The 12,058-nt window shown below is 48.3% G+C and overlaps 4 protein-coding genes across 4 annotated transcripts; 3 read left to right on the top strand and 1 right to left on the bottom strand.

The window, feature by feature from the left end:
* Window positions 1-291: 291 nt before the first annotated feature.
* On the top strand, window positions 292-2,058 carry BHQ10_007252 (uncharacterized protein; the record flags this gene model as incomplete). The annotated part of the gene is made up of 5 exons (XM_040879928.1): window positions 292-361; window positions 424-689; window positions 745-859; window positions 923-1,325; window positions 1,383-2,058. The coding sequence occupies 5 exons, from the start codon at window positions 292-294 to the stop codon at window positions 2,056-2,058; spliced, it is 1,530 nt and encodes a 509-aa protein (XP_040735756.1).
* Window positions 2,059-3,221: 1,163 nt separating this feature from the next.
* On the bottom strand, window positions 3,222-6,108 carry BHQ10_007251 (uncharacterized protein; the record flags this gene model as incomplete). The annotated part of the gene is made up of 4 exons (XM_040879927.1): window positions 3,222-5,155; window positions 5,227-5,394; window positions 5,619-5,892; window positions 5,953-6,108. 4 exons carry the CDS (start codon window positions 6,106-6,108, stop codon window positions 3,222-3,224), a joined length of 2,532 nt encoding a protein of 843 aa, XP_040735755.1.
* Window positions 6,109-6,883: 775 nt separating this feature from the next.
* BHQ10_007250 (uncharacterized protein) lies at window positions 6,884-8,017 on the top strand (the record flags this gene model as incomplete). The annotated part of the gene is made up of 3 exons (XM_040879926.1): window positions 6,884-7,255; window positions 7,327-7,749; window positions 7,820-8,017. 3 exons carry the CDS (start codon window positions 6,884-6,886, stop codon window positions 8,015-8,017), a joined length of 993 nt encoding a protein of 330 aa, XP_040735754.1.
* Window positions 8,018-9,376: 1,359 nt separating this feature from the next.
* Window positions 9,377-11,441, top strand: BHQ10_007249 (uncharacterized protein; the record flags this gene model as incomplete). The annotated part of the gene is made up of 3 exons (XM_040879924.1): window positions 9,377-10,960; window positions 11,016-11,277; window positions 11,335-11,441. The coding sequence occupies 3 exons, from the start codon at window positions 9,377-9,379 to the stop codon at window positions 11,439-11,441; spliced, it is 1,953 nt and encodes a 650-aa protein (XP_040735753.1).
* Window positions 11,442-12,058: the final 617 nt, after the last annotated feature.

Here is a 12,058-nt window from a genome sequence, read left to right as displayed (position 1 = left end):
GGCCCAACAAGCACGGAAACGAAAACGTCGCGGATTGGTCGTTAAGATAGCGTTGCATGGGTCCGGTCCTTCAAACCTGCGACATAGCAAAGATTTAAATAGCTACGGGAAGGGGCTAAAAAGTCCACTAGGACTGCAGCAAGAGCCTGGTCCATTTGGAGACTACCGAGTGTTCGCAGGGTGAGAACCTAAAATCCAAGAGTGACTACATAATGTTGAACATGCCTCAGGTTTCTCTTTTCCTTTCCCAGGCATGCTGGAGCTCTCACATCTTTGCCGCGACATCGAAACATGGCGTTTCCAGTCGTGACAGTCGCGGGAAATGGCTTCCTGAAATCGAGCGTTAGGTTTCAGATCAAAGGTAGCTATTTTTGATGGGCGTTTTGTACCATGAAATCTCGCAGGCTGACCTGCGTGAGATAGGCGTTGCGTACATCGGGGACAGCTCGGGTTCTAGTATAATCGATACGTTGGCCGATTCCAATGCCGACCAGTGTGCGATCGATGCACCACTTATTAAGGAACTAGGGGCCAATACCATCAGCGTGCACTATGTAGATCCGACTCAGGGCCATGATAAATGCATGCAGTCTTTCCAGGACAATGAGATATATGTCATTGCAAACATGGCAACCCAGAGAGATTATTCCGACACGGATATGTCAGGACTAGACCCCAGCTCGAATCTGGTAAGTGCGAGAAACCAATCGCTTTTGTTTGAATATTGACTTCTCTGCGTGCAAGGGTAACTCGACATGGCAGACGAGCGTCTTCAACCAATATGCGGCTGTACTTGATTCAATGGCCTCATATGAAAATCTATTAGGCCTCATTGTAGGCAACGAGGTAGTTGACAAATGTACGTGATGTTCGGCGACTGATCCGGGTCTTTCCCATACATACGATCTAACCGTCGATGTAGCCACTCAAGTCGACCTCGCTCCCTTCTTGAAGGCCGCAGTTCGAGATATGAAAGCATACGCCGTAGCTAGGCAATACCGTACTATACCCATCGGATACTTCACAAGCGACGACGATAATTGGGCCCAGCAAATGGCAGATTACCTGGTTTGTGGCGGCAATACGAGCGAAGCAATCGACTTCCTCGGATTTAACGACTACTCCTGGTGTGGCCAGTCATCAATGAACAACTCTGATTATGGGCAGTTGACGTCGGATCTAGAAGACATAGGCGTGCCATTATTCTTTTCAGAGGATGGCTGTACTTCAGTCCAGCCACGGACCTTTGATGACCAGGCTGCAATTTTTGGATCAAATATGTCTGACGTTTGGAGTGGTGCGATCATATACGAGTGGCGAAAACAGTAAGTATCTTCCCTGGCGCTCCGTTGAGTTTGAAATGAACTGACATGCCCTCTAAGAAGTGGCTCGGAGTCGGAATTCGGAATTGTCTCTTACACCACCTCTGCGCCCAGCACGCCGACACTTCTTTCTGACTACAGCGCCTTGAGCAGCCAGTGGGCTTCAGTGACCATGGCCGACAACGCACCATCGACGTTACCTACTCCGTCCTGCCCTGCGTCGACTGGATCTTTCTGGCCCGTCGACCCCAGTGCTGCATTGCCGACGATAGCGGGCCTCAATTTTGCGAACATAAAACCGGCCAGCGCTAGTTCGACTGCGACGAGTAGTGGCGCCGGCACCAGCACCATCACCAGTACCAGCACCAACACTGGCAGCCCCAACCTCGCTACCTCGGATTCTGGGCTCTCGACTGGTGCAAAGGCCGGAATAGGCGTTGGTGTTGCCTGTGGCGTAATTTTGGTATTGAGTGTTTTGTTCTGGGTTTTATATAGGCGCCGACGGCCAAACAGCAAGCTAGAGTCATCGTCAGCCCCCATTTCGGCAGGACCGGTGCCAGAATTACCAGCTACCAAGACCTGGCGCCATCCACCAAGCGAATTGCCGGCTGGAGAAGACGGCCAAGCACAGGAGCTAGACTCTGTTGCGGTCCACGAGGTTGGTAATGAGGCTCACAGGCCTGAAGGGGAAGAAGTAAAGCGACCGTCGAGTCGTGACAGAACCGTGTATAAGTAGTTGTGGCTTAAGTGTACATATATCATTTTCTTCTTACCAGCTAGCAGATCTGCGATACCTCCTCAATGCTATCCATAGACTATTATTGACAGCCTTCAATTTTGCCAAACATGCACCACCAATTAACTAACGAGCGTGGAGAAAAGCAGTGAACTGTCTTCTGCGCGGCATAGATTCCGTTGTGGCGGTGCATTATTACCTTCTAGAGTATGTATGTACCGGTAATACCAGCAATCTACGTGGCATTTGCGGGCCGTGGCAGTCAGATTAGATAGCACTAGCGTGCTGCAACATCAAGCTATGGCATTTGGACAGCTATACTACATCGCTACAACAACAATCAGTTTAAGTTATACACCTCATCCAACTTGCAACGTGACCTGATCAATTCCGGACTCAATCAGGCAGACACTCGTTAAGATTCTCTATTTATGTTCCCCCTTCCTTTTTAGCACACCTCCCCTTGTTGTTGATATTCAGTCGTAATTATCGCCGCCTGTTGTATCACATACCATCGCATCAAAATGGTGAGTTCACAAGCTCGACACACTACCAACCAGTTTACTGACTCGTATGCTGTTTTCCATTGTCTTAGGCTCAAACACCGCGACAGAAAAAGGCAAACGAGAAGTTCGCAAAACACGAGGCCTCGAAGAGGGGAAAGCCGCAGACGGCTGTCAAGAAGAGCACAAAACAGAAATCGCCGGTATCCATAGGATGGATAGGTTAGTGTAGCATTTGCCATGAATCGATGCACTTTCGATGATAGGATCGCTAACTGTCTTTGTGACTATTAGTGCTACTTGCGTTTGTCGTTTGCGGAGGATTGATCTTTGAGCTTCTACGAGTCGTGCCAGAACTATGGTCTGCAATTATGTCCTTTTTTAGACGGTGATTCATCGCATCACGGACTGGAATCGACATTACATCTCGGAGAGGGAATGAAAAGGGGGAAAAAAAGCAAATTTTGGAAGTGTCGTCCACCCTTGGAGTTATTACTATTACCTGATGTTTGCTGCGGCTTGTCGTCATTTCTTCATTTCAGGGTCAAGAAGAGCGTTTGATTTGAGTTCTGAATTTCTTATATACCCGTCCTCTTGCCGACGACTACTGTACAAACTCTCACTATCAGATATTGTTTCCTAAACAATCTGTGTATCTTGTCAGGCTTCTTCGCTTTTGACTTTCTTCTTCTTTTTCTTCTTGACGGCTTTCTTCTTGATGAGTTGGCCATCAGAAGGTAACCCCTGAACGTCTATTCGCTCAGATGCTCGTTGCATTTCCAGCCGAACACGCTCTATCTTTCGCATGGCCTCCGCCATTTCCAAATCTTGCTCTTCCCCTATCTGATCAAGTTGCAATTCACTATTCGATGGCAATCTGTGCGCTTCGCTCAGAGCCAAATGTTCGATCCCGCTACTGTCAACTTGCAGGAGACTTCGTCCTGTTTGAGTCCTCATATCGTTTTTTTTATTCTTTAGTCCCGTAGATAGAGTTCCATCAAAGTCAATAGTCTCGTCAGCTGCTATGTGGAATTTCCCTGGCTTGACACGACCTCGACTGTTTTTGTCCGGCCCTAGAGAGGGGGTGTTCGACGGTATGGTTGTAAGATCGATAATAGGAATAGAATCTATATCCAACTCGTCCCTATTCGACATATCGTGGACCTGATATAAGGGCGTGACTGCATCGAGAGAGGGCCCGTCGTTGTGACCAATGTAAAAAGGATCATCCCTATTCCGTTCCCGACGACTGAACCGTTCTTGACCGCTATTCGTGCTGGCATAGCTGATATCTGCATTTTCTAAGGTGATGTCCACTTGAGCATCAAGCCCCATCTCTTTCTGGGGGGGCAATGGCCCACTAGAGATATAATAGAAGCTCTTGATGTCATTGTAGGCATCTGCCTCAACCCACGTGTCGTATTTTTCATCTGCAGCTTTTGGTATTATGCCATTTATCGTTTCGTCCAGATTTAGATTCTCCGGAAGTGGGACCCTCTTTTGAGCGTCTACGGACACAGAGTTTAGATCTAAACCCCTGAAGAGACCAGGAATGACATCCGCAAGTAAGAACGGTAATTCGTGAAGATCTTTCACGTCCGGGTGCAACGCCTCCTTTGCCAAACGGAGAAGTTCAAGAAATTCAGTCGCTCGTTCTTGCACATCCAAGTCCGGGTGTGCTCCTAAGCCCTCCAGGAAAGTGATCAGACGCACAAGAATGAGAGAAAACTCCGTGTAGCTGCTAGCAGACCATGAACGCTCAGACGAAATCAATCGCAAGAACACCTTGGGTATCGCTTGTAAGTAAAGAATAAGGGCTGCTCCAGGAAGGTTTTTGTTATTCGGGCTGATGAGGATGTTCAGAATACGATCGGGGAAAGACAGAAGCTGCGAAAATTCACCAGCTATCCAAGCAATCGGACCGAGCGCTCCAACGTAGGCGAATAATGCGGTTTGATAGGCCTGCTGCACATCAACTAAGAAGAGAAATGATTCCCCCGCTTTGGTAGCCTTCTCACGAACAGCCTTAACGCGCACTGCAACACTTCGCAGTTCCGCACCTACTCTTACTGCAATATCCGTCTCTAGAAGGAGGCTCAGAGCGCCGTCACCCTGAGCCCGTTTGTGCGTATTGAGATGAGGCAAAAGCTTGAGCAGTTGCTCTAGGATTTCGACGTACCACTCAAAATCAATGATATCCGTATAGTTGTCACGTGAACATATGTCCAATATACGGCTAACGACGTCGGTCTTGTAATCAGCTGGCAAGTCATATGCTGCTTGACTTGGAACTATCGAAGATGGAGTATCCACGAATTCTGTATCGCGCCAATCATTCAGGCCTTCAACAGTATCATCCCCAACGTTTTCTTGAGATTCCGGCTTTTTGCTATTCAACAACTGCTTCAACAGGCGGTTGACGATGTCCTGTAATGTATCTGACGTTGCCATTTGCACGGCGAGCTCAAGTGATTGAAGCCTTATAGAAATATCTGGATCGTCCAAGCAGTCCATGATCACATTTCGTTGCATTGCAACAAGATACGGGTGAGAGATGACAATGCGGTTGAACGCAAGAAGTGCGACATATCTCACTACATTGATTCATTTGTCAGTCCTGAATCCTTATACTATCAATTCGAAAAATAGGCCATGATTTACTCACAATTGGGATCGGCATCCATGACAACCATGCCCCTAAGTTTCGTCACACACAAGCTTGCAATTTCATCACCTTCTTGTGTCCCTTCAGCCTCTGTAAGAATGCCTCCTTGAATTATACCATTGATACATTCATAGAGCAGAGACATTGCGGTTGTGGTTTGAATAATGCCTATCAGAGGTCTAAGTAATTTTCGTACAAGACGAGGTTCTAGTGGTGTGAGAGTTGCGAACTAGGTCAATTAGCGAGCATGAACACTGATCTTTGGCCTTTGAGGGTACCTGCCAACTTGATTATTTTGATTGCCATCCAATTATTTCCGCTGTCAACCAGGAGTTCAAAGAATCTTGGAGCTAGAGGCAGAAAGTCATGAGGTCTCCTCCAACCGAGCTCACAAATGACGTTCATAACGGCAGCAATGACGCTACTATCTTCATTATCGTCCATAAGGCGATCCTTCAGCTTTGGCCAAGCCAACCGGAGTGTCTCGGGATAAACCAAGGCAAACCTGTAAAGCACAACAATCGATTTTTTGCGAACGACTGCATTCGAATGCGAAAGCCGGGGGAGGAGATCGTTCAAAAGCGACATGGCGAGCGACGGAGTAACAATATGCGGTAGCGTTGCGAGTGGTAATGACAGATTCACGATGGACGATGAGACAACATCCTAAAATTTTTCGTGAGATTCAGATCAACCTAAGACTGATTAATGCACATTATTCCTTACCTTCTTCAGCAGATTCGTCGCCAACATCAGTACTTCTGTCTCGGCGCGAAAACTTTGAGCTGCCGCCAAGTACCCAATGCGCTTCTGTAAATGTTTCGACGAAGACATTACTTCAAGAACGTGGAAGGATGCCCAGGACATGTCGTATCCGAACATTTCGAGGTATATCAGCTTTAAAAGGGCGATTGTTTTCTTGTCTGTTTGACTGACTGTCAGACCCAGAAAGGAAACCAAAGTCGGTAAAACCAATTATGCATGTCAGCAAAAAGGATAGCACGAACCCATATCTGGAGACTTGATTTCTGACTTGCATTCCTTCAAGCTATTCTGTATATACTCCGCCTCGCTACCCTTGTGGCTCCGGAGACCTCTAATGAGGTCATAAAGAGATTTTTCGAACCTATGTTCCTTATCAATCTTGAGCACCACAGAAAGAGAAGCGTATAAGCACGTACATGGTAAGGATATTCCTCAAATCCCATAAGTATCGTGGTAAAGTATCGCGACCAGCGACGACAGCTTGAGCACCCCACCACGCCGCTTCGATGTTGTATCTATGACAGGTGGTGGAACTTCATTCATGGAGAAGGTGATGTCTGTATGGTATGTACCTATGTTCGGGCTTTCTCCTTTTTTCTCCTCTCTTAGCCCTTGAAGGCGCGGGCTTGAATGAAGGAGGAGCACGCTGTGTTTTGTGTATTCTGGGGATTCGGAGGAAAGTGGTGCCTTCCTCATTAAATCATACATCATCATCCAGTCCATATTTTGCCAGCAGTTCCTCACCGCCTACGGCGGCCATCGAGAAGCGTACGGACTGGTTGTCGGCTTTTAAGCTTAACGACCATCCTCTCATCAAAGAGGAAACATGTGCTTCCTCGATCTTTCTTCTACTTTCGCATGTGTATGATTGCGCAATAGGAGGATTTGCAGAATGGCAACCATCAAAGCAGATATCGAGCGAGGGCTGCAGCTGTCGAATCCAGCGGCTGCTCTCCATCTTTCACAACAAGCCTCCGCCCTCTTGAAGAAGCCCTATTCGTCGTCGATATTACCCTTCGCTACTTCCGAGAACCCCGAACAATGGATTGAGTATGAGCAACTTTTCCTCATATGTTTACGGACCGGCGACGACAAAGCTGCGCATCTTTGCCTGGATCGTCTTACAGAGCGCTTTGGCCCTGCCAATGAACGGATTATGGGGTTAAGGGGTCTCTACCAAGAAGCGACGGCAAAGGACGCCTCTGCCCTTGAGGCGATTTTGAAGGAATATCACAAAATACTTTCGGGGAATGCCGTTAATGTGGTGAGCTGGCTACCATCGGACTGTGATTTCTGAAGAAAGGACAAGTTATACTAAGAGAAAGCACTCAACAGCCCATTTTGAAGCGTCGTATTGCGCTCCTGCGCTCGATGAACAAATACGATGACGCTGTGTCGGCATTGGTGGATTACCTGGAAGCTTTCCCAACAGATGCCGAGGCATGGTGCGAACTTGCAGACTTGTATCAATCGAATGCAATGAGCGCCCAGGCGATTTTCAGTCTTGAAGAAGCTCTTCTCGTCACGCCCAACTCATGGAATGTAAATTCTCCTTCACCCCCGCATAAGAGGTATGAATCAGTGTCTGACTTCGAGGAACAGCTACATGCACGACTCGGAGAAGTTCTATACATCTCTACGACACCCACCGACCGAAGTATTTCCATCACGCAAACGTTATCGAGATCGGTCAAGCATTTCCTACGAAGCCTTGAGCTATGCGACGATTATGTGAGAGGATTATACGGTCTCATCATGGTACGACACCCCGTATTTGTCTAGTCCTTGAGCTTTAGCTGCAATTCGAGCGTATACTGACTGGGTTTAGACTGCGACGGAACTGATCAAACACATACAAAGTCGAACTGAGCAAAGCACTGACCTCGAAGTACCGTCCGTCAAGACGCTGGAGGAACTAAAGACTATAGCTATCCAGAAAGCAGAGAAGCTGATCCAATCACAACAGTCGACTACTCACCCGCTAGATGGTCTTGTGTCGCTTCGAGAGCTAGTGCAGCAGAAATAGAATTAGTGTTTCCATGTTAACGCATGCAATACCATTTAATCACGATCCATGAGGTTGTAAACTCTCCGGGGCCGTCTCTAGTTAGGAGCCTGCCTATCGGGTATACGTTGATTTCCTGAATGTCTGTTAGCTGCATAGTGGTTGCATCGGGTGAGCCAATAATTCGTCTGTAATGTAATTACACTTAGATCACAGCCTGCAGATCACACCGCATCGTCTTCTTCCATTCTCCAGACACACTCATACGGCCAATGGCTCATTAACTGGTGCTGGACTGCAAGTCAGACTGGATACTCATTGTCCCTAGCCAACCACGCACCAACAAAGTCATTCTGCTGCTGTCTTTGGGCATTGTCATCTGTATGGCTCCTACATAGGCAGAGACCGGCAAGGCAATACATGCATAGGTGAGTCAATCTCATAAGGCTGCACTGGATTATCTATTTCAGCATCTCAATTGACGTCCTCGTTGGGTAACGTTGGCATGAAGTGGGCTGCTTCGGGCAGCCAAACAACGCATGGTTGGGAAAACAAGTCAATGGTAACACTGGACAACGTCATCCCAGCCTTGTGTTTTGTTGCATCTGTTTCGCTTTCCATATTGTTCTCTCAGGTTCGCTCTCTGTTCGGTGTTTGGCCTGTATGACTGAGCAATGTGATACAGCAACTATCTCGTAGACCTGTGGAATGTTCGTTCGTAAGTAACTGCGGAGTGTAACCGAAGAATGGGGAGCTAACCGTACTGTCACTGTAATACAAATGTTATATTACTGACACATTACCACTGGCGCCCAATAATGTCTGTATCGGCATTACAGTCTAGTCCTAAACAGTCTGTTTAGGTTCCAGATCGCCCGCGGCCCCTCCCTCGCTGCTGCCCTGTGCCCAACTTCGCTCTTTCCTCATGGCTTCAGGCACTTAATCCCCATCTTCGAATCCCAACATCAGAAGAATCCAGTCAAAAATGTCTTCTTCTTCCCACAGTCATCCCCGTGCGAAGAGGCAAATTTAGGTACACACAATACCCAGCCTACTATAATTATCGTGTACCTTGCATTCATCTTTTCCTTCATCTACAAATTTCGTCCTAGATCTCTCACCATCATCCCCTCATCCGAGCCGAGCACACCACTTACTACTCATACCATGAAGAGCATATTAATAACAAATACTACAACTACTTCAATCTCTGTTCACTAAATTTCTGGCCTCCGGTTATTGACCTATACCTGTTTACCACTGTATGGACCCGGCCTGAAGAGCAATCGATCCCGACTCTACAACTATAACAACAACATCAACAACAACAACAAATCAACGTTCCGCCCAAGACTCTTATCGATGCCGTGAGTTGTTGCCATGATCAACCCGCGTTCAAGATACCTTGCTAAATCGTCTTCGGTTCCAAAACAAAGGCTCAATATCCAAATAAGCGATTCAGGGGAAACGTCCGATTCGGATCAGTCGTACACTGACGACGAAGGCTCCTCTGGTGTTGATGTTTCTCCGCCATCCGTCTCAGGCAGCCACCAAGAGTTTGGTGAATGGGCGGAATTGTCATACCCTGATGAGCTAGGATCCTCGGATGTAACATCTCATTCTCGCGCTTCCCGTCATAGTCGTGATCGTGGTGTCTTGCCGGCTTCTCGCTCTAGATCTGGCCGACGATACTCGCGCAGGGACGTTCGTCCACAGAGAGAAGCGTTTCACCAAAGGACACAGCGCCGTCATCGGTCGCCTGAATCTCCTGATAGCGCAGATTCGGCGGAAGATCTTGTAGAGGATTACGGTCATCATCGACCGGATAGAAGGGCGTGGCCMCCTGCCGCTGCCGCTGCCGTCGGCGGATACGCTCAGAGTTCATCATCGGGACCTTCCTATAATGTGTTTCCGAACGGAACAGCTGCACATCAACCACCGCATTATCCTCATCTCGGTGCCGCACTTCCGCCATCAGATCAATTAGTTCGCTTTGGTCCTCTGGCTCACATGGGGCGCTCAGGCCAATATGGAAATACATCACCGCCTTATGGCTACGGTGGTGGCTCTCATTTTCCTCCACCCCACGCTGGAGGCATGCCACCTTTTTTTGGTCACGATCAATTACCTGGTCACCCTGGCCCTCATCCCGCGCATCTTCCACCACACCAGCCGCGCGATCGAAGTCGGGGACAAAGTCCACCAGAACCCCCACCACTATCCCATATGGTCCCACATCACAGCAATGCACATTTTGGCGGCCCCCCCTTTAGCAGCCCTGACTTGATTCCGTATGGCGCAAATGGATATATGCCCTTCAATCCAAATTTCCCGCCGATGCCTCCTGGGATGCTCAGTCACCCGTTATTCGCGCCAATTCCTCGTCAACCCGAGTCCCCATCGTCGACTTCCCATTCAGAAACTGCAAAAGAGGCAAAGGAGGTGAATGATGCCAAGGATGAGGCGATTGCTAGACTAGAGAAACTGATATTGGACGAACGCGCAGAGAGAGAGGCGAGGGATGCAGCTCGTGAAGCTGCTATTGCGAAAGCTGCGGCAGACAAATTGGCGGCGGAAGAAAGGGCGGCTGCAGAAAAGAAGATTGCAGATGAAGCGGCAGCAAATGCGAGAGCCGCAGCATTGGCAGAGGCAGAGCAGAAGGCTGCAGAGGCAGCTGTCGCAGCTCAGAAGGCCGCTGAGGAATTAGCCGCAGCGGCGGCGGCAGAAGCTAGAAAGAGTGCCGAGGAAGCTGCGGCTGCGGCTGCTGAAGAGGCAAAGAAGGCTGCAGATGAAGCTGCTGCGGCCGCCGCTGCGGCTGCTGCTGCTGAAGCAACAAAGGCCGCTGAGGAGGCCGCAGCAAAAGCTGCGGCGAAGCCCCCACCCGAGAAGAAGAAACCTATCAAATTCAAAGACGCCGTTGGAAGAAAGTTCAACTTCCCTTTTCACCTATGTGCCACTTGGCAGGTATGTACCTCATCGATAATCGACTATAAGGCTGAAATACTTACTGGTCATTTAGGGAATGGAGGAGCTGATTCGTCAAGCATTTTTGCATGTCGAAGTCATCGGACCTCACGTTGCAGAAGGGCACTACGACCTCGTTGGACCGAGTGGTGATATTATCTTACCACAAGTCTGGGAGACCGTTGTAGAACCTGACTGGACCATAACCATGCATATGTGGCCGATACCCGAGAAGCCAAAAGAACCCGATCAACCTCCAGCAGAGGAGGCCGCTGCGCCACCGCCAGAGGAGCCCAAAAAGAAAGCGGACGCTGCAGGTAAGTTGACCGAGTCACACTCATCCACCTAGAATCGAGATCTAACTTTGATAATAGCTGCGGCAGCGAAGAAGCCAAAGGCATCTAGAGCTGAAGCTGGCTCATTTGCGATGTGGATGATGGGTAACAATCGACCAAAACCGAAGCAGCCTTTAAAAGCGTGAAAAAAGCTTGAGACTATACAGCAGCAAGACGATCCTTGTAGAAGCACGCCAGTGATTCTACAACTATTAACAATGTCAACTACGGGGTAGACCAGCGACCAGCGCGATGAGGCCTGCAAATTTCAAATAGCACGGTCTTGCATCTCACGTCCAATCGCGCCATTTTGGCGATTGAGGTTCGATATATCTCGCAACATGTCGCCGTCAGTCAGTATAGTTTCAGGGAGGCATGGCTTTTCCTCTCGAAGCCTCGGGATTGGTTTTTCATGTCTCAGTTTTTATTTTATTTCTCTTACTTATTCCATTTCTTGTTTCTTTTACATACAACTTGGAAAAGCGGATTTGAAAGCATTGCGTGGTCGTTCTGCAATTTGTCGGCGGTATTGTAAGGCGTGTTCTCGGGTTGGTTTTTCCTTGATTATTCGGGTTGCTTGATACCCCTTGCCCATCAGACGATAATGATAGAGACGTGAAAAGATTATGAGAGTTTTGATATATATTGTTAGATGCAGAACATTTGTAGCTCGCCAAATATGATGATACAATACGTCGAAATGTAGATTATCGTGGAGTCAAGCATATGCTTGGTCTGTCGCATTCGATTTCTTGCACCTCTA

The sequence above is a fragment of the Talaromyces amestolkiae genome, assembly GCF_001896365.1.
Source record: "Talaromyces amestolkiae strain CIB chromosome Unknown scaffold14.1, whole genome shotgun sequence".
In the NCBI taxonomy this organism is placed as follows: Eukaryota; Fungi; Ascomycota; class Eurotiomycetes; order Eurotiales; family Trichocomaceae; genus Talaromyces; species Talaromyces amestolkiae.
This window is presented reverse-complemented; position numbering and strand designations above follow the sequence as displayed.